Below are 22,067 nucleotides of genomic sequence, written 5' to 3'. Positions count from 1 at the left end.
AAGTAGATAATCCGCTAATTTATTTTTTTTAACTCATTTAATTTACAAATTAAGAGGAAAATTTCTTTAAAAAGCATAAAATAAGACCTAAAATGAATTATAATAAAGTTGCTTAAAAAAATAAGAAAGAGACCATATGGTTGGTATTGTGTAATTTTCATTATTTTAATTTAATTTAATTTTTTTTATTATTCTAAAAAATGGTCCATTATAAATAGCCACTTTAATTTTATCAACTAGGCTTGAATAGTTTGTTGCTATCTATTAATAATGCCTAACTACTTCTTTAATATTTTATTTTATTTTTTAAAATTTAAATTTTTACTAAAGAATCAAGCTATCTCTTAATTAGAAGTACATTTTTTATAGTTGTTGAGCTATGTTCATATTGACGATTACGTTAACCTAATTGTCGTTGTTCAAATTCATTAATTTTAATATTTTTTAATGTTTTTTTATAGATTTAATAATATTTTTTATTTAATTTTTAATAATTGGTAGAGGTGTTCATACAACTCGATGACCCGAACAACCCGAACCATCTAACCTAAATTGCAAAGGTTAGGTTGTTAGACTTTTTTCTCGATTTTGATTCCGATAAATTTTTAAAAAATAAAAAGATTAATTAGTTAAAACATTTTTTTGTTTAAAACTAGGATTCTCAATCTAATCCAGCCTCATTTTTATTTTCATTACTGTTGTGAAAAATAAAAAATATTTAAAGTTTGTAATAAATATTAATAAATATTTTAATTATTAATACGACATATATTATAATTAAGTAATTTTTTTACTAATTAAAAATAATAATAACTCGATTATAGAAATTATTTATATGTAATTAATTAATCTCAATCATATAATTTTTTTTTTAAATTGTTTTTGGTTTTACGTGTGAAAGTGTTCGATAATTATTTTTTTAATTACACTATTTTTTTTTCAATTAATGCATAAAATTCAATCTCATTGCATCATGTTTCAATTTCGTATAGCAAGTAAGTCAAAGCTATAATTTCGTTGACTTTTTTAAAATTAAAAAATATATATATACCTGAACTTATCCAAAACAAAATATTTTAAATTAATATAATAATTTTGAAAATATTACGTCAAACTCCTAATGATTATGGATAAACTTTCTTAAATATTATTTATTTATTTTAAATATTACATAGATAAAATAAAATTGGAAATTAATTATCATTAAAAAATTATTGGACACGACCAGATCAAATTAAATGTTTTTATAGGAAAAAATTGTTTGATTATTAAATATATAAAGGAAATTAATTAACAAAAGGAATAAAAAAGATAAGAAATCAAATTAATAATTTATTCATATAATATATAGTTTAATTAAGAAAAATCTAAACAAATTTATTCCCGGCAAATTTGTATGGAAATGACAGAAAAGGATTCATTTATGCCAATTTATAAGATTTATGAGATTTTTTTTTTAATTAGGAATAAAATATAAAATTATATGTAAATTAATAAATTAAATAATGTTTGTACAGGTGTACATGGATTAGGTTGGATTGAATTGGAAATTTCTTTTGACCAACATAAAATTTCGGGTTGGTCGAGTTGGCTATCCGAGTGAACCAAACAGGGTTCACAACCCAACCCTTTATTTTTGGAGTTGATTTAAATTATCGGGGTGTTCATTTTGTAATTATTTTAAAACGTATCTTAATCTTCAAAGAAGGATAGGGTTAGGTTGTGAACCCTATTATAGAATTGGTCGGGTTGGCTCGACTAAAAAAGTTCCAACTCGCAAACCAGTTCGATTTTTTAGGGTTTTTCAATTTTAGTTCGGGATTACTCTCATTCAGATATACCCTATTGGTATAGGTAATAATTATCAATTCTTTTGAACGTTTTTAACCATAGCTTCGTATTCTCGAGATCACTCTCATTCAGATATATCCTCGATTCATTCACCCGAGTATCACAAAATTACATAAAGAGTAAAATCAATACATTTTCAAAACCAAATCTATGAAAATTCAATCGAATAAACGTCGGTTTTTTTAGTTGCACCGCCCGTGTACTAATGAACCACCCTACTATAATTTATCTAATACACCTACCCAAGCTAAAGAAAGGGAAGGAGAGGCCATTTCTCCCTCTCTCCCATAATTAAATATTCCTCTTAAGAAATTAAAATGTTTTTTTTTAATATCATATTATTATAAAACAATAAATTAAATTAAATTAAATTAAATTATGTAGAATAATAATTGATAATTATATATAAATTTATTGTTTGGGCCAAAAAGTCTTTGGCGTTGACTTTTGACATCCGTCATAAAGACTGCAATTTACATGCATGCAATACACGAAGATTAATTCAATTACAACACTAAAGCCGCAAAACTTAAGAATATATAAATTATTAATATTAAATATTTTAAAAATAATAAAAAAATATTTAAAAAATTGCTTATTTTTAATTATACTTATTAATTAATTAAATTTGTTAATTGTGGCGTGAAAAACAAATTCATAATAATTTAGTCAACAAGTGTATTGGCCAATTATTTTTCTTAAACATAGTTAAATATTAATAATTGTATTATTGATAATTGAGGTAAATTAATTAATTAATTATAAATATAAAGCAAGTTGAAAGCAAAATTTCGTAGAGTCTAAAACCAGAGTCTAAGTTACAACCACTCCTTGAAATCCCATCGGACTGTCAAATCAGAAGCGTCCACGTGGATATCGTTAAAGTAGAGCCACCGCAGCCAATAATTAAACCCAATTAACTATATAAATAATAATAAAAAATTTAGCACTTAAACTTTCATAACAATAATTATTTTTTAATTTCAAATTTTTTGTTTAATCTTAATCCTTAAAAAAAAAACATATATATTCTATAAGTTTTTTTTTAACAATAATATACTTTTAATTATAATCATAATTTAGAATATATATATTTTATAAGTTGTTTAATAATAATATATTTTAAAATAAGTGAGCGACTATTTTAGTTATTTTAGTAAAAGGTCATAAGTAGTAAATAGTCATATATAGTAAAAAAAACTATGGTAAAACCATATATGGTAAATAAGTATATATAGTAAACTAAGTCATATATATTTTATGCATTTATTTTCTCGATATTTTTTCTCTCCGGTTCGTGTTCATCTAGATCGAGTGTCTGCATAGTTGTACAATCTGAGCCAAGACAAACACAATCAACTTTAAAATTTTCATGATTAAGCTATCTAGATAGTAACTATTAATTATTTTTTAATCATATAATTTCATATCATTGATATCACTTTATTTCATACACGATTACAATTAATTACAATTAATTTATGTACATCTTTTATAATAATATTTTTTTTAGGAGTAAAATTTAAACAACGAAGAAGTTATATAATTCAGGATAAAATAAAAATAAAAATTATGAAAATTTTCAATAAATTTTAGAATATATATTTTAAATTTGTCGGAACATTTTTTTTTAGATTTTGGTGAAATAAATCTAAAATATATGACGCAGGATACTAATAGAAGTAGAAGTCATTTCTTTGGTCAACCCAAACATATACAGCTCTATTGATTAAAACATATACACTCGACAAACAGGCAGAACCATGACAAGATAACTAAAAACAAGGCAACTAAAAACTTAAGGGTCAGTTTCTCTCTCATAAGACTAATTTCTCTCTCCTCTGACCTTGTTCACTATAAAAAGGGAACATCCCATCCCATCCCACCATTAACTGGAAATAAAAAAAAAAATGGTAGCCATTAAAAGCGTTATCGTTCTCGTTCTTGTTCTTGTTCTTTGGTCGGCCATTTTTGCTTACTCGGATGAAGAAGTGAAAAATTGGTGCAGCCAAACGCCATATCCAGCTCCATGTGAGCATTTTCTCACGGCAAAAAAAACCACCACAAAAAAAAACCGGCCAATCGCTTCAAAATCCCACTTCCTTAGAGTTCTGGTCGAATCGGCCATCGAGCGAGCCGTTTTGGCCCAAAAAAACGCCGTCGCTCTCGGCCCAAAGTGCCAAAACGACCGAGAAAAATCTGCATGGACCGACTGTGTCGAACTCTACGACCAAATCATTCACCGGCTCAACCGGACCGCCGACCGCTGCTCCCCGATCGATGTTCAGACCTGGCTCAGTGCTGCTCTCACAGCTCTCGACACGTGTCGGACTGGGTTTGAGGAGCTTGGGGTTTCGGCTTTCGGCTACCCTTTAACGGCTAATAATGTTTCGAAGCTGATTAGTGATGGGTTGTCGGTGAATAAGCCGGCTTCGTCTGAGGGGTTTGAGCCGCCGAGTATGAATGAAGGGTTTCCGACGTGGGTTAAGCCGGGAGAAAGGAAGCTGTTGCAGTCGAGCGCTCCGAATGCTAACGTGGTGGTGGCGAAGGATGGGTCTGGGAGATTTAGGACGGTGAGTGAGGCGGTCGCCGCCGCGAAGGGCGGAGGGAGGTTTGTGATTTATGTGAAGGCCGGGGTTTATAGTGAGAATGTTGAGATTAAGGCTAAGAATGTTATGTTGATCGGCGATGGCATCGGAAAAACTATCATCACCGGAAGTAGGAGCGTCGGCGGCGGTTCCACCACTTTTAAATCCGCCACCGTTGGTAATACCCCCTTTCTTTTTTATTATTTTTTTATAAATAAAATCATAATTAAAATGGGTTTAATTGAGATTTTAGTGAGGTTTAAGAATTCTAATTTTAAAAAATGGGTTTAGAGTTTTTTTTTTCTTCTCAATAAATTATAATAATTCTTATAAATAAAAATAATTAATAATAATTTTTATTCAAGTGGAAGCTTTGGAAAACACCACCCATTTACAAAAGCTTAACATTTTAATTTTTTATATAATAATAAATAATAGATTTTATAAGATTTCTTAACAATTTACATTATTATTTAACAAAAATACTAAATATACCTAATTCTTTTGATAATGTCTCTTGAGTTGACTTAGCTCATTAGTCTAAGAACATATTTAAAAGATAATAAAAGTATTTACTGAATTTTTGAAAATTACGTGAATATTGTAAAGTTGGGTGTTAGACATGTTTAATGAATTAATTTTTTATTTATTAATTCAACAATTTGACTGAGTATTACAAAAATTATTTATTTATTTGTTTTTCTCTCCTTTTTGCATAGAAAATATGAAGTCAAAGTCAATTGAGTCCCTAAATTTTAATATTTTAATTTTTGAATTTTATTTTAAAAAATAAATAATTTAGCACTATATTTTTTAGTTTGAGAATTTTGTTATTAGGATGTATAAAACTTCATGAATTTAATAAAAATAATTAAATAATAATAATTGTTAATCTTTAATTAAATATGTTTTTAAGGAGGGTTTTATCGAATTAATTGTATTATTTTAATTTTCTTTTTTTCTTTTTGTATTAATTATTAACTGTGGACGTGGAATCTCAGCCGTTGATGGAGACGGATTCATCGCACGAGACATAACTATCAGAAACACCGCCGGAGCATCAAACCATCAAGCGGTGGCGCTCCGTTCCGGCTCAGACCTCTCCGTCTACTACCGCTGCAGCTTCGAAGGCTTTCAAGACACTCTCTACGTCTACTCCGAACGCCAATTCTACAAACAATGCGACATTTACGGCACCGTCGATTTCATTTTCGGCAACGCCGCCGTCGTAATCCAAGATAGCAACATCATCGCCCGCGATCCTCCAAACAAGACGATCACGATCACCGCCCAAGGCCGCTCAGATCCGAATCAGAACACCGGAATCTCGATCCACAATTGCAGAATCGCGTCGGCCGGTGGCCTCAGCGGCGTTAAGGCCTATTTAGGCCGACCGTGGAGGGAGTATTCGAGAACTGTAGTCATGACATCGTCGATAGGAGGGTTTATCAGTCCGGCGGGGTGGATGGAGTGGAGCGGTAATTTTGCGCTAAATACTCTGTATTACGGCGAGTATAAGAACACCGGTGCGGGAGCTTCGACGGCGAATCGAGTGAATTGGAAGGGTTATCGAGTAATTACCAGCGCGGCGGAGGCTTCGAAGTTCACCGTCGGGAGTTTCATTGCCGGTGGATCTTGGTTGCCGAGTACCGGCGTCCCGTTCACTTCCGGCCTCTGATTTGATTAGCAATTTTAAATCTTAATTATAATGTAAGAGGATGTAAGTTGCAGGAATAAATGATAGAAAATATTGGAATTTTAAATTATAAATTTAGTCTTGATTTTTTTTTTTTTAATTTACAAATTTATTAAATAAAAATAAAAATTCTATATATTGGTGCATTAAAAAACAATATTACATAAGAATTTTATCATATACCCTCGATATATATATTTTCAAAAAAGGTTGTAAACAAATATGTACCTCACATGGTTCATTTAGGTAGAAGGTAGAAAAAGGTGTGTGGGTCCAACGGTGAGACGAACAAGACTCTCAATAATGATATAATATTGTCCAACTAGTCACAGAAGAGATTTGTGGTAGAATTTTATTATACTAGCTCTATCAGTGTACTTTGTAGTGGAGGATCCTGTGGTAACTAATTTTTTTCTCAAACGATCGGTTGGTATACTAAACGAGAGAAACTAATCGACTCATTATCATGGAAAATCTACCTTTATCCAATAGAGATGGTTTAAATTGAAAACATTTATAACTCAGCAATCCAATTCACTTTTCTATACTACGAAGAAGATATGGTTTGCTATTACTAGAACAAGATTACAATAGATTATAGAGCAGAAGGAAGATAAGAAAAAGAAAGAATGTTCCTAACCCGAAACCGAATCCATCAGCATCATAGCCATGGTTGATCGAATGCTGAACTGCAAAAGTGGATGAAACATGAAGAACAGGAAAGGAAACAGAAAGGAAGTGTACAAGCAGTAGAAGAAAAAGAAGAATCACTGCAACCCAAATACCCAGATCAAGTAGAGATTCCAAACTCTCCCATATGGATTGAAGAGTTGGCCAAAATATTATGATTCCCAGAAATCCAACTATGATACAAGGTACAAGAGGTGATGGCCCTGCACTATGTCCCATTATCTCTCTCTGAATTAGAACCTGAGTGGTGGCAGAAGAGTGATAATGAGGGAAGGCTGTTTGTTGATGGTAGGAGATGACTTTGGAAAAGCTTGAACATTTTAATGCTTTTATGAAGGTCAAAATATTAGTTGATCAATGATGAAAGTTCCTAAAGAATTTAAATTTCTTGATAGGATTGGATGCCAACCTGAGCAACCTGTATCTAATCGAGTAACTAATTGCTATCTATTCAAAGTAATAACAAGGAGCCCATGTGGCTTAGTAGGACGATGAATAATCCGTTGGCGATTGTTGGAAGGGAGTCCCACATCGGCTAATTAAGCGAACGATCATAGGTTTATAAATAAGGAATACATCTCTATCGGAACGAGACATTTTAGGAAAACCAAAAGTAAAACCACGAGAGCTTATGCTCAAAGCGGTCAATATCATACCATTGTAGAGGTTCGTGATTCCTAACATAATCAAGTATTGGTTGTGATATTAAATGAAGTTTGATAATGACACTTGGATTAAATATGTATTTGAATGGCATCATAGGAGACCTACAGATAAATAATAGGCGAAATTCAAGAGGTTTAGAATTTACCTTTGAGGGAGCAGTTGGAAGTCCAAGAGCGTCCAATATCTGTTCTTTCTAGCTGACAAAAGAAAATATACAAATGGAGACCAAGAAAGTTCAGTAAGAAAACCTGATAAATAAGCATCCCATGGCTCTTTGATGAACACTCAGCATCTGGAGGGCAGAAAAGCACCACATGAATCTGTAGAAAGCGTATATAACCACCACTTGAATCTGTATGAAGCTTTCCACTGGACATCAAAAATAACGTAAAGGAAATGGAAATGGAAATGGGTGACAATTTCCTACCAGATTATTTAGTCTAGCACTATAATAGAAGCATGAACAAACAGCGCCTTGTTGGGGATTGTTGGGAAAGGACTCCTACGTCGACTAATTAAGGAGTTGATCATGGGTTTATAAGTAAAAAATACATCTCCACTGGAATTAGGCTTTTTGGAAAAACCAAAAGCAAAGTCATAGAGATTATGCTCAAAATGAACAATATCATATCCTTGTAGAGGATTAGTAATTCCCAACATGGTATCAGAGCCAATTATTGGATGGTATGTTAGCGAGGACGCTGGGCCCCAAGGGAGTGGATTGTAAGATCTCATGTCGGTTGAAGAGGGGAATGAAATACTTCTTATAAGGATATGAAAACCTCCTTAATAGACACGTCTTAAAACCGTGAGGCTAATGGCTATACGTAACAGACTAAAGTAGACAATATATGTTAGCAGTTGATGCTATTACACTCCTTCATTGGACTTTCTTTTTTTTTGGGGAGGGGGAGGGGTGTGTAGAACCTTAGAAGTTCGTAATTCGATTTACCAAGTCTTTAAAATGTTAGATTGGATCTTCAATATCCAAAAAGAATATAACTTTCCATTTATCCTCATGTAGAAATAAAACATAGCAAGAAAATGTTTGATATCTTCTTAACACAGTTCTTGAGAATTTTACCAAGGATTCATATTATACTCCACCGAATCTCCTAAAGCTACAAAATTACAGCTTGTAAACCATAAACATGATGGTGGCCAGATACACTTGTAGCTCTTTCATAATGTTGGATTATATCGGAGATGTTGCTCATAGAAGTTAATCAACTGCAGTGAGAGAGTAGTAAATACTAAGAGGTCAGAAACTAACTAAGTAAATATGTAAGCTCGAGTACGAAAAATTGATCAATTACCAGAAGTGGATTGTTAGCCTTTAGAAATTTGTTATTCACCGTTACTTCTTTTCCATCAGACCTACATGCAAAAAGAAAAAGATCCACAATCACTGCTTAGAACGAACCAAAAAGAATAGGAAATGGCCAGAGCTTGTTCCTTTGGCTGCCTTGTCAGTAAAATGCATGCCAATGGGAGAGAATTGAAGAATTGTATAGATAATCAAGCTCTAACAGATGATGATGGTAAGAAATTTGAAAACAATAATTGAAATCAAGTAGAGTTTAGCTAATGACTATTAAATAGAGAAAACGTACAGTAATACTCAACAGCACAAAGGAAGAGTAGTCAGTGTTGTATAACAAACCTCACAGCCAAGAAGGTCACGACTACATCCGGGATGTTATTTGATACTGAAACTGAATAACCAACAGGCTTGATAATCCTTCTTATAGTAGCTACATTTCTGGAGTGGCCTGACAAACTAGGATTCTCGGGCCCCATTTGTTCATTTTGATCAATTGCCCCCATGTTTACAGTCACTCCATTTTGTTTTAATCTTTGTTCAGAGTTTTCAGCTGAGGCTGCTTCCTTAGTGAACCTTTTCACCCTACTAGATTTCCTTCTCTTGGCTCCAATAGAATGACTTCCCTGAGTTGAACCCACCGCGCAATCAGCCTTGGAATCATCATAAACAAGGCCAAGATCTTTAGAAGACTCTGCTTTATTATCAGAATCAACCATATTGGCAGATATTGCTGCATTGAGCTCAACAAGTTTCAAATCATATTCGTCTCTCTTTCTACTTCCATCAAATTTCTCACCCATATCTCCATTTTCAACATTGAATGTTCCAGTAGAGTCTATAAGTACTTGAGGAGTAGGAAGATCATAATGAATTATGCTGTTTAAAGGAGTGGCCGATAGACAATCGTCCACAGTACTCATGTAAACATTTGTGACATTATCAGTAGCTATGACGCGGTACTGTTTTTCCTCCTGAAGTTGATTATTACCGTCTCCATCCTTACGCTTGCGCTTCCGCTGCTTTCCTGATCGTGAGCTACAAAAAATGAACCCAGAATTAGGATGAGACGTTCCGAGTTGTGAGGAAATCTTCAAACTACATTTACATTTGTCATACATTTCCATCCTTTTCTCAAATTCCTCGATAAATTCAGCGCATGATTGGAGATTGTCCCAGGGTTCCCATGTGTTGGCAGTTTCTGGCCAGCCATGCCTATCAACAAAAAAAATTGCCGAAGCTACTTTCACGAATATCAAGAACAAATCACAGGGATAAGATCTGAACAATAAACCAAAAGGAAAACAGCAAGATCGTACATACCATTTGACAAGATACTGAAGCTGTCCCTATGGATTCGAAAACATAAAAGAAAATCTAACATCAGACTAATAAATGACATACAGAAACACAATCGTCTGAACAAAAAATCCAAGGGTACAATATCAAACTAATTCGAAAACAAAACACCGAAAAAGCTATTCGCACAGTACATAGAAATGGAAGAGAATTTCGTGAAAATAAACTCATTCGCAGAAAATCTATAATTTCTAAAATACAGGCCGTAACCTGCAAAAGGAAATCCACATTCTAGTCGAGAGAACGAGCTAAATTTTGCAAGTTCTGAGATACCTTACGAACTCGTTTCCTTCGAATAGCTTCAACTACGAAGAAGCCATCGTCAAGCTTTGTTAGCTCAGAAGCAGTAACATCAGCGACAGCATTCTCTTCTCCGTTGACTTCTCCGCCTTCACCGGCGAGTAGTGGAGTTTGGACAGAACTGTTCTGAATCGAAGAAGCTGGAAATCGAGATGAAATTAGAAGTTCATTTCCATTGTTATTAGAGTTGGAAGGAGCTGAATCTCCATTAACAAGAGTTGAATCTGTGAAACCAGGGACTGGAAGCGCCATTGCTTCAGTCTCAGAGCTTCCCACCGCCTTCTTCTTCCCTCGCCCCATTTTCGTCTAATCGTTCCTTTCCCTCTCTTTTTTTCAATTTATATCCAAATAGAGGATTATGGCCATAATTTTTTCATTTTTTGGCTCAATAATTTTTAAAAATTAATATATTTATATATATATATATATATTTTCATTTAACACCCTTAAAAAAAATTTAAAATTTTCAAAAATAATTTTAATTTTTTTAAAAAAATTATTATCATCAATATTTTCATATATAATTATGTTCTTAAGCGTATTAATAGTAAAATTTATAAATCTAATTATAAGATTACTTTAATAAAACGGTTGAAAATTTCCAAATATTTTTGCTATAAATATAAAATTTATGAATATTTTTATTAATTTATTATATTTTTTTTAGTGGATTTGAATTTTAGCTTCAAAATTAAAAAGTATATTTTAATTTAATATTTATAATTTTATACTTTTAAATTACTTATAATTTATATAAATTTCATCTTTCCAATTTAGTTAAATTTCACTTTAAACTATCATTCATAATTTTGGGTTAAAAAATAATTTTTAAATCATATTTTTAATAAAAATGGTAATTAAAATCATTTTCTTGTTTACTTCGTTTTTTTATGATTAATTATAATTTACCCACCGTCTAATTTAAAATTATTTTTTTGAATTACTGTGTGTTTGATTAACATCAAGTGATCATAGACCTTTGTTAATATATATATATATATATATATATATATATAATAAAAGGAATCACCTTTTGGATAAACACTTTGAATAATTATTTAAAAGATTATTCGTTTACACGAGTTTAACGGTTAATTTCAGTTTCTTTTTAAATATGAGATTAATGTTCCAAGGAATAATCTTTTTTTAATGAAATAAATATGTGAAATACTTCGAAATTAACACATTATATATTTATTGGCATCTCTAAAAGTTATAAATTTATATTTTAACCCCTCAAATTTTAAGTATTTCATTTTAGCCCGAAGGTTTTGCACTCGTGGACTGTTTTGGAAAAATCTTTTGGACCAATTCCATAGTTGGATTCGACTGTTGAATTGATTTTTTTATTATTCTTTAATTATTATCTACACGACATGTTACATTAATAACTAAAATTTTATAAACTTCGAATATCAAATATTTACACATCACAAACACATTATTGAAACGGAGTGTAAAGTTAAATATTTTTAATATTTTTAGAAGTGGGGTTGGATTGTAACCCTATTTTAAGGTTGTTCGAGTTGATCCAACCAAACAAATGTCTGGAAATTGAATTGAATTTTTTGTTTTAAAATTTTTCAACTCGGTCCTGTTAAATCATATGAATATCCATAGAACAGGAAAATAAAATATTAAAAATTTCAAAGAAATATGTACGAAAACTAGTGGAAAAAAAAACTTAATTTCTATTGTGCTTTTGACCGAAAATAATATAACGAAAAGAAGAGAAATTAAAAAATAATTGTTCAACTCCAAATTCGAGCATATACGTAAAGATCGCATCTCTAGATTATATGAGCAAAATATTTGAACAATCAGTCTTGTAGGAAGATTCATAACGATGCATAATCCAAACGAACAATTTTATCATACCAATGCAAGTTTTCTCTAGCGGTATTAGCCACATCCTATAAGCTTTGCTTAAACGACCCACATTTTCATCGTGGATCTCCATAACTAGCATATTGGATTCAAAAAATGATATGCCCTCTTTGATGGGACAACTCCAAGGAACATCCTTCGTGGTATGTTCACTACAAGCAAAGTTGTTTCTAGATTTGCTACAACATCCTGGTTTAGTACAAATGTTATGAAATAATATCAAATAAATATGCAATTTGGCTTGATTTTTTGGAGAGTATAAATGTTGCAGTGTAAATACAGTATCATGGTTAGGTATAAATGGTTAGTACAAGTGCAAAATTAACTATACTTGTAGAGAGTTATCATTCACATATAATTCGTTTGATGATGATTTGAACGAATACTTGTTGAGGAACGTGTTTATGTCATCCGAAAGAAATGATCTTCGAGCACACAATACTCTCTTAGGTTACACTACGATTGTCATTACTAGCAATGAAAGAAGGCCAAAATCGGCCTATGTTTCTAGCTTGATAGATTTCATTATTTCCTCTTTTATGTATGGTTTGATTTGAACAAAATCTCTATAGAAACTTCTCAATTTGATTTTGTCTAATATCTTGCTGCTAGTGGAACTAAAGAATTGGCGAGTTTCTCTTAAATCTCCGCCGGGAATCGACTGCAACATCCAAGCAAGCTACAATGTCGTCTGGATTCAGCAATGGCATCAGGGTTTTCAGAGGCTGTACAGCTCTATTAGCTCCGTCAAAATCCTCGGCTGCCGTTCCCGCCTCCATCAAATCGAAGGCTACCTCGAAATCGAAGGAGAAGGCTCCTCCAAGCTCCGATGATGTTGTTTCTGCTGCCGCGCCCAAGCCGACAATCAAAAGGGCAACGACTCGACTGACGGGGATTCTCAAGGTCGTCGAGGTTTCTCCAGCGTTGAGCAACTTCTTAGGTGTATCGGAGGTTTCTCGCACCAACGCTGTCAAGCAGATCTGGTCCTACATCAAGCTCAACAACCTTCAGGTTTCTACCTTCTTTCCACTGCTATCTATGTATTTGATTGCGTACGACGCCATTGTAGTTTCTAGGGAAATGAGTTGTTGTCTGCGATTTTTGCTTAATGGCTTGATCGGCCAATTGATTTAGCGTGAATATGAAGAGAAATTTCATCTTCAAGTGAACAAACTAGTTCCCCGAGCCTCCAATTTTCCTTCCTTTACACTGCAAATAAATTTGGATGTTCGTAGCAATTTCTTAGAAATGGCATCTCTCAAGTCTTAATTGATGTTCTTACCTCGAAAAATAGATGAAAAATTCATGGGGAAGTACTTCGTTACAATGTTAGAGTTTATCAAAATATTCTGAAGGCCAATTGTTCTTGCATTTACACTGTTAAATTCCCTATGAAGCTGTTTTGAATGAAATCTTCCGTTATTCTTTCTTTTCTTATAGCGATAATGATCAAAATCCATGAGCTATCTTGAAACATTGGAATTGAAAATCTTTCAGTGTCTATTGATGGACTTTTGCCTGCACCACACAAAGCTTTTATACATCTAGGTCTACCCACTCTCTCTTTCAATGAGAATACGTAATTTTTTTGAAACGTTTGATTAAAGGATTGTATAGCATAAACACATAGATGTGAATCCTTGCTGTTTTTTCTTCCATTTCTTTTCTATAAGAAACGATGTGGCATTAAAATAATAGTAGAGGTAGATACGGTTAGAAACCACGGCCCTCCACAATGGTATGATATTGTCCACTTTGAGCCTAAACTCTTATGACTTTGCTTTTGGTTTCCCAAAAAGGCCTCATACCAATTTTGATGTATTCCTTACTTATAAACCCATGATCAGCCCTTTAATTAGTGAATGCGGGACTCCTCTCAACAATCCTCTACTCAAACAAAGTACACCATAGAGCTTCCCTTGAGGTCTATGGAGGCATCAAACAACCTCACCTTAGTCGAGGCTCGACTCTTTCGGTTTCGCCAAAAGGCCTCATACTGTCTTAGGAACCACGACCCTCCAAAATAGTATGATATTGTCCACTTTGAGTATAAGATCTCATAGCTTCCCTTTTGATTTCCCCAAAAGGTTACTTATAAACTCATGATCGTCCTTTTAATTAGCCAATGTAGGACTCCTTCCAACAATTCTCAACCAACACTGCAATAGAAAGCTGAAAGAAAGCTTTCGATTTGTTAATGATTGTAGAAAAGGTTCCACCTACATTAGAATTTAATACCCTACGAATTTCATTGGCAACCAAATGGAATAGGGTCAAGTGGTTATCTCATGAGATTAGTCATGGCGTGTGCAAGCTGAGTATATCTAAAAAAAAGAACGGTAGAAAGGTTGTAATTATACAAGAATGTCAACTAAAACTCCACCAATAGTAAGCTGTACATTTCTCCAAAGACTCTAAAAAGAGGAGGACTTCTCTTCGAAGGTCCTGATCTGATTCCTTTCCAACCAAAATGTGCCATAACAATGTCGTAGCTGCACGATTCCACTAAAATTTCCTTGTTGGACATCTTCCATGCTTAAAAAACGACTCCCGTCTTTCATAACGACAGTTAAGCCAGGGTTAGCATAAGTTTGAAGATATCAAATATCATATAAGTTTCTTCCATACGACATATTGTAGGTTAGGGTCATCTGGTTGAAAGTTTTGTTGAGCTACATGCACAAGTACCCATCGTTTTGAAAGAAAAAAACGAACGGCCTAGGCCTCAAGAGCTGTCTTGCATTTTTAGTTGATAATTAGGGAGTTTCTGTTCTCCAAGCTAATGACATGATGAGAATTTCATTGTCTTTGCCTGCAGAATCCTGCTAACAAAAGAGAGATCTTCTGCGACGATAAACTTAAAGCCATATTCGAAGGAAGGGAAAAGGTCGGTTTCCTCGAGATCGCGAAATTTCTGTCTCACCATTTTGTGAAGGACTGATCAATACAGAAGATAAGAGATCAACTTCCAGACCATTTTGTGGCTTTTTATCTTGCAGCCTCAACTCTTATAGTTTTGTTTGGTTCATGTTTGTTTAGGCAATTTTGATCAACTTCTTAAAGATGGTGCATTTTCAGGCCTTACTTCAATGTGACATGCCTGGTAAGTTTTCTTGTTGCGCATTTTGTAAAAAAGAAAGCACCAAATTAGATGCCTTTCATTTTCTTCACAAGCCTAAGTTTCTTTGTGCTTGCTCAACAATACTTCTTTTGGTTCATGGAAGTAGGTTGTTCATACGGTGCCTCGTTCTAGTCGTACGGATCTTTAAATTTTCAATTTACTAGGAATTTCAAATGTTCTATTATGATTTTTCGTCGATCTGCTAGAATCGTCTCATGTCAACATTTTTGTGAATACCCTTACTAACATCATTCAATTATAGTATGTAGTCAAGTTCATTCCAAAACGTTTTTTATAACGATTAAAATTTTCTTATAGTTTCAATGTAATTCAAGCTTATGTTCTCTATTCACGAACTTTGCCCCTAACCATCGGTGAGTAGTTGAAAATTGATATGCATTTGAATAGGTTTTTGGAATTGGAGGATTTAGTTCGGGTCATGTTAACGAGTCTTGTTGAAATTTCTTGTTGGAATTGTAGGATTGGGGTCGTAATTTATTTGGCATAAACCATCAAAACTTGAACGCTTATGGACTATACTCATAACTTAACCGTTTCTTTTCTTCGCATGTTGTTTTAACTTGATTTCTCTCAAGAACAATTCACTAATTCACTCTAACGAGTCTGGTTGAAATTTATATTCTATGAGATTCAACAGGTGTTTATACAGTCTGTCGTGCTTAAAGTGGTAGTTGACTTGAGACTTTGGGTCGATTTTGAAATCGATGTTCTCTAATGCATTGTCGATATGTTTAGTGGTAAGTCTTTGAAGGATAAAAATTTTATTAATATAAAAATTAAGTATATTATAATAAAACCAAAGTCTGAGTATGAAAATTAATGAATGATTGGTTGTAATTAGTTAAAAAATCACACATTATTCAATATTAAAAAAATTTGTGCCACAAAAAGGAATAAAGAAACTCGAAGGGCCTACCGGCAAATAAAAGATCTGTGGGTCCCACCTGCCTCCATGTTTCTTCCTGAACGCCAACAGAAAGCGTTGGTCAAAATCAAATTCCAAAACCCATTAATTTTGATATTTTATTTTCTTTTATAAATTTCTCTGATTTTTTTCAAATATTTGAGCCACGTCATTTCCTTAATATTTAAGGTTAAATAATTTAGATCTTACTCATATCTTATTAATTCAATAATTATCGAATTTAAATAAATTAGCGAAAATAATTATATTCGTATAAACAATGCTTGGTTGGTTAATTTACACATCATAGAGAATATCGAATTATTACTATATTCTTAAACGTCCCATCTTCGAGAATAATGAATATTTACTACTCAACCGCCTATCTTTCTTTCACCCACTCCTTATTTAATGCATCGAACATAATATAGAGAGAGATTAGTTGAGATTAGACATTATTATTATTCGTTGAAAAGTTGATAGCATACTTTTTCATCGTTTAACGAAGAGTCGAGATCGAGCTATCGATCTTATCCTCTAAGCATACTTTGATGGTTTAATAGTCAGTAGCGAGGAATTTGTTGATATTACTTTTTTGTGGTTCAACGGTAAAGCAGATATCGATCCTTATCTCTCTATCTTATCTCCTATGCAACGAGGAATTAGTTGACATTACTTTTTTACAGTTCAACAGTCAAGTAGAGATCAAACCTTATCTCTCGACCCGTCCCTTGAGCAATGCGAAATTATTATGGTTCAACAATCGGCCAAAGATCGAACCTTATCTCTCGACCTCGTGGAATTATGGTTCAATATGTTGGCCTGGACTTTCGATTAAAGCACACCGAAAGAAATGATCGAAATAGAGTGAAACGCTCACAAAACGTCCTTCGTACTAAAATACTTAAATCACGATCCTTTTCGACTTCTATAACATGTTCCACGATTATTGACTTCTCGGGGCATGGCTGCCATATCTCTTGATGCATAATGTTCAACTTTATGTTCCACGATTATTGACTTCTCGGGGCATGGCTGCCATATCTCTTGATGCATAATGTTCAACTTTGAACAAGTAAAGCTTATCGACTCACACAATAGTGACACAGAGATTGAAACGTATTCCAATGTTGAAATTTGTTGATATTATATCTTTTTATGGTCCGATGAAATCGAATTATTGACCTTTTATCGGAATTAAGTTGAATTAAGTGATGTTATTATTTGTTTAATTAGGAATCAAAATTGGAAGGCAAAAATGACGTACTGAATTGGACGCGTCCAAGCAACGCCAACGCGGTCGATACTCATTGATGGTATAAACAAAAAGGGTGAGGGATAAGCGTCAAAGTTCAAATCAATCTCTGTTTTGTACGTCTCTGTCTCTCCTAATCGCCATTTTCACGGAGCACACCAAAATCTCTCTTGCATCGTAAGCAATCACTCTCTCTCACTCTTTTTTATTTTTTCTTTTTGTTCTTAGATTTATCATCGATTTTTTGTGGTTTTGTTTCGATCGCATTTATTCGTGTTGTGGATTTGTTGCTAGGAGAACTTGTCCGTCTCTGTAAACTGTTTTTGATTCCGATTTCTGGTTCTAATCTCCATCATTCACCGTTTGTTTAAGTTATCTCCATGTTTATTATGATTATGTTCTCATGAATTTCACTCGGATGCTTTTCTTTTTCTTTTTCGTCCTCTCTGGAATTTTTTGAACTGCTTTTTTGAAAAACGATTGAACGTAGGTTAGTATTTAAAGATCGTTTCATCTGCGAGTTTGTCGGTGTTCTTCAATTCATATTTTGCTGTTTATCGTTCATCGCCACGATAGGTCGCCTTCGAAATTGTAGTGTTAGAGTTTTTGATCGATTCCGTTGCGAACTTTTAATGTTTTGAGGTTGAATTAATGAGTGAATATAATTTTACCGGAAAATAGCTTGAACTAATTGGTTGAATAATCTATTCCTTTGTTTGATTGATTCTGGCATAGACTGTTGCGAAGCATCATGTGCCTAGAATTGTAAATTTCGCTGAGTTAATCTTATTTGATCATATTTAATTTTAGTTGATCTTTAATTAGTTTCGAAAGAATTGAATGAGCTAAGACTTAAACCTCAATCGATAAATGATTCGAGGACACCAAGAATTTCTTACATATCAGCCTCTGGTTTTTCATCTGTATTCATTCTGTTCATTTAGGGACCAACACAAAATTTCCCCCAATCATGTAAAATCACTTGCTGATATAACAATATTTTGTTTCTAGTCTGTTCATAGCCTGGTTACTACTCTCGGAATCTTAGAGAAATATGGGAGGTGGGAAGGACAAGGACACTAATGACAGAGGCCTACTTTCACATATGGCAGCGTTTGCTGCAGGGAACCACTACTCTCGTCCTCATGGATATCCACCACCACCGCCATGCGCCGGTGCTGGATATGTTCCTCCGGTAGGGTACCCTCCGGCTGGGTATCCCCCTCCCGGCGGATATCCCCCGGCCGGCTATCCTTATCATGGTGGATACCCTCCCGCTGGCTATCCTGGTCATCATCATTACCCTGGTATTATCACATTATAACCTTTTTTATCGCTAAATTTTAAAATGTTTTTTAATTTATATTTGATTCAAAAGTTTTTAAATATAATATTTTTAGCTCCAAATTATGAGTTTAGTTTCAATTTTGTCTTTATCAACACTTTATTTTTATTAATTTTCTATTAATTAAATTAAGGAAGAATCACAAACTTTTCATCCCTATTAAAATCATTTAAAAATTTTCTACATCATAATATTTAAATTAATTAACAAAAAGTCAAATATTAAGAACTAAAAATAAGCATTAATGTAAATGGAATTAAACTCAAAACTAGATGGTGGTAAGAGAGTGTAACATTTTAGGACATATGGACTAAATTTAAACTAAATATTTTGAAACAGACTAAATAGAAACTATAATTTTTTAACAAAAAATTATATTCTTTTTATTTAATATGAATTTGAACATTATCATTGGCCGCTAATGTTTATGAGTTTTTGAGTAAAAAATGAATAGCCCCGATTAAAAAATTATAATTAAAAAAACTTAAGAGATTGGAATTTTAAAATTTGAAGATTCGAGTGGATGTTTGGTATAAGAACCCGTTGTTAGGTTGAATGGCTCGATGACCAAACCTAGGGTCACGACCTCATGTATTTATAGATGTGTATAATGAAGATTACATTCTAAATCATAGATTTGTTAACAAACTATGAAATCATAGATTTGGTAACCAAAAGTCTCCATTGTAGTTGAGACGGTGTTGGAGATGGTGGATGGAGAGGAGGAGGAAGATATGGTAGACATTTAAAAATAAACCTTTGGCTCTGATACCATGTTAGGTTGAATGGCTCGATGACCAAACCTAGGGTCACGACCTCATGTATTTATAGATGTGTATAATGAAGATTACATTCTAAATCATAGATTTGTTAACAAACTATGAAATCATAGATTTGGTAACAAAACTATGAAATCATAGATTTGGTAACAAACCAAATAACTATGAAATCATATATTTGGTAACAAACCAGTAAATCATAGATTTGGTAACAAAACTAGTAAATCACTAGATTATCTTACTATACACAAATATGATTTACTCTACGTTTAACACCCGTAACAGTTTAATCACAAAAAGTCTTGTTACTAACTAGTTTATTAGATATCGCATTTGCATTTGTTTGTTGATGATTTGTTGTTTCCAGGCCATGGACACGGACACGGACACGGCATGGGGGGGTTGTTGGCTGGTGGAGCAGCTGCCGCCGCCGCCGCTTACGGTGCTCACCATGTTGTTCATGCACACCCATTTGGCTATGGTTACGGAAGGTTCAAACGCCGCTTACGGTGCTCACCATGTTGTTCATGCACACCCATTTGGCTATGGTTACGGAAGGTTCAAACATGGGAAGTTTGGGAAGCGTTGGAAGCATGGAGGTAAGTTCATGAAATTCAAGAAATGGAAGTGATGAAATTGCTACCTATCTATATTGGATATATATATCGTTGTGTGAGTTTTGAGTCTGAACTTAGAAAACTAAATAATGGTATCTTATTGCTTGTACTTTGGTAGTGATCTTGGCTTCTTATGTAAACAATGCGATCCTTTTTTTTTTCTTCTTAATTGGACTATCCAAAAAAAAAAAACACTACTTCATACACCAGTTCCTTTGACTGTTTGGCTAACTTCAGTAAAATCTACTCATCTGCCATGTGAATGGACAAGGTAATGATTATTATTTCATATATGCCTTGAAAAGGAAGCATAAAAGTGATTTGACAATTCAAAATATACTATGAATTTATGATTGAGTTAGTTTATAAGTTTTCATAAAATTAGATTTGATTGAACCCAATCAATTTTAAAACATAAATAATTATATTATTTATTTTTGTTTTGTTTAATTTTATAATTAATTTTTTGATTATTTATTATTTTAGCAACTTTTAAAAATAATTTTTCAAGATATAATATTGAAATTAATTAAAACATACCTTTTACTTTTATTAAAATAAAAAATAGATGACCCTAACCATCTAGAACAAATTCATACTCTCGCGAAATTCATACTATGGTTGTGTTAAATTAGGTTTATTATTTAATCATTGTGTTGAGAAAATTCAAAAGTTGTGTTTGATCTAAAAAAATGTTCTAACTTAACCTAACCAAACAAAGAAATTTGTATTGCTACACAACAAAGTTATATTAAATTTGACAAAAGTGATATTGATCGTTTCAAAATCTCCCAAATATGTACAATTGCTTTATAATCGTTCTTTATTTCATATTCATAGCGACAAGCAATGCAATTAGCTTAATTAGTATTTGAAAATCTATGTAAAATGTTTACACAAAAGGTCCAGATATATCAGTGGGCAGCCAGGATTTATGAACGATCTCACACCAAAACCAGAGACAATGTCAAACAATGGTTATATGTATGGAAAATGATGATGATGCTGATGTTTGAACAATCTGCAAAAAGGAAACTAACAATCTGCAAAAAGGAAACTAAGACTTGTAGCATCAAGATTTCGCAAACAAACTGGTCAAAGGAATACGAGGGAAATAGATTGAGATTTTGAGATTTCGAGATTTCAACCATCGGATGAAGATACGGGAGCCCCTCTCACGTAATTCCATTCCTCAATGAAATTGTTTCTTATAAAAACGATGGAGGACCGAAGGTCGGGCACATTCACATAACAAGAAACTTTTCCAATATACCCAGTTGAAATTGGCATAACCGAGCCATCTAGGTTGAACTACTGTATCTAGCAAAACATTCGGAGGTCGAGTTCAAGAGGGTTAAAAGTTTTTCCTTAGAACTCGAAGATTTGTACAACTTACAGAACAGAGGTCGAGTTCAAGAGGGTTAAAAGTTTTTCCTTAGAACTCGAAGATTTGTACAACTTACAGAACAGATTCGAATAGGTCCTGTTCTAATCCACACCTGGAATTAGTTTTTGATTGATATCACTTCCTTGCATCTTTAGGATGACTAAATATGGAACCTAAAAGCAGGTATCCAAAGCTTATGAAAGGTTCAGTAATCTAGCTAACGACATTCAGATATCGTAGTGAAATTCTTACCACGGGAGCGTCTTTAGAACTCAATGAC

At 33.1% G+C, this 22,067-nt stretch overlaps 4 protein-coding genes across 8 annotated transcripts in view; 3 read left to right on the top strand and 1 right to left on the bottom strand.

The window, feature by feature from the left end:
- The first annotated feature begins 3,726 nt into the window (after positions 1 to 3,726).
- On the top strand, positions 3,727 to 6,215 carry LOC111472765 (pectinesterase 2). Its single transcript, XM_023118416.1, has 2 exons — positions 3,727 to 4,617; positions 5,441 to 6,215. The coding sequence occupies exons 1-2, from the start codon at positions 3,762 to 3,764 to the stop codon at positions 6,115 to 6,117; spliced, it is 1,533 nt and encodes a 510-aa protein (XP_022974184.1). The 5' UTR covers positions 3,727 to 3,761; the 3' UTR covers positions 6,118 to 6,215.
- Positions 6,216 to 8,456: 2,241 nt separating this feature from the next.
- Positions 8,457 to 10,789, bottom strand: LOC111472767 (chromo domain-containing protein LHP1-like). Its single transcript, XM_023118418.1, has 6 exons — positions 10,445 to 10,789; positions 10,136 to 10,161; positions 9,932 to 10,027; positions 9,155 to 9,850; positions 8,808 to 8,868; positions 8,457 to 8,721 (listed from the first exon to the last, which is right to left on the bottom strand). The coding sequence occupies exons 1-6, from the start codon at positions 10,769 to 10,771 to the stop codon at positions 8,674 to 8,676; spliced, it is 1,254 nt and encodes a 417-aa protein (XP_022974186.1). The 5' UTR covers positions 10,772 to 10,789; the 3' UTR covers positions 8,457 to 8,673.
- A 2,131-nt stretch (positions 10,790 to 12,920) lies between these two features.
- Positions 12,921 to 15,703, top strand: LOC111472771 (protein TRI1-like). Its single transcript, XM_023118426.1, has 3 exons — positions 12,921 to 13,369; positions 15,177 to 15,397; positions 15,479 to 15,703. The coding sequence occupies exons 1-2, from the start codon at positions 13,043 to 13,045 to the stop codon at positions 15,297 to 15,299; spliced, it is 450 nt and encodes a 149-aa protein (XP_022974194.1). The 5' UTR covers positions 12,921 to 13,042; the 3' UTR covers positions 15,300 to 15,397; positions 15,479 to 15,703.
- A 1,940-nt stretch (positions 15,704 to 17,643) lies between these two features.
- Positions 17,644 to 22,067, top strand: part of LOC111472770 (glycine-rich protein A3-like) — a 17,662-nt gene continuing 13,238 nt past the window's right edge. The window contains exons 1-4 of one of the 5 annotated variants that reach the window (XM_023118420.1): positions 17,644 to 17,836; positions 18,671 to 18,966; positions 20,151 to 20,274; positions 20,342 to 20,575. In XM_023118420.1, the coding sequence (XP_022974188.1) occupies positions 18,714 to 18,966; positions 20,151 to 20,274; positions 20,342 to 20,414 (450 nt within the window). In that variant the 5' untranslated portion in view covers positions 17,644 to 17,836; positions 18,671 to 18,713 and the 3' untranslated portion in view covers positions 20,415 to 20,575. Of the gene's footprint in view, positions 17,837 to 18,670; positions 18,967 to 20,150; positions 20,275 to 20,303; positions 20,576 to 22,067 lie in introns of those variants that run through there. The other 4 variants (XM_023118423.1, XM_023118422.1, XM_023118425.1 and 1 more) reach the window with 4 other exon arrangements.

Source organism: Cucurbita maxima, unplaced genomic scaffold, assembly GCF_002738345.1.
Source record: "Cucurbita maxima cultivar Rimu unplaced genomic scaffold, Cmax_1.0 Cma_Scf00085, whole genome shotgun sequence".
In the NCBI taxonomy this organism is placed as follows: domain Eukaryota; kingdom Viridiplantae; phylum Streptophyta; class Magnoliopsida; order Cucurbitales; family Cucurbitaceae; genus Cucurbita; species Cucurbita maxima.
This window is presented reverse-complemented; position numbering and strand designations above follow the sequence as displayed.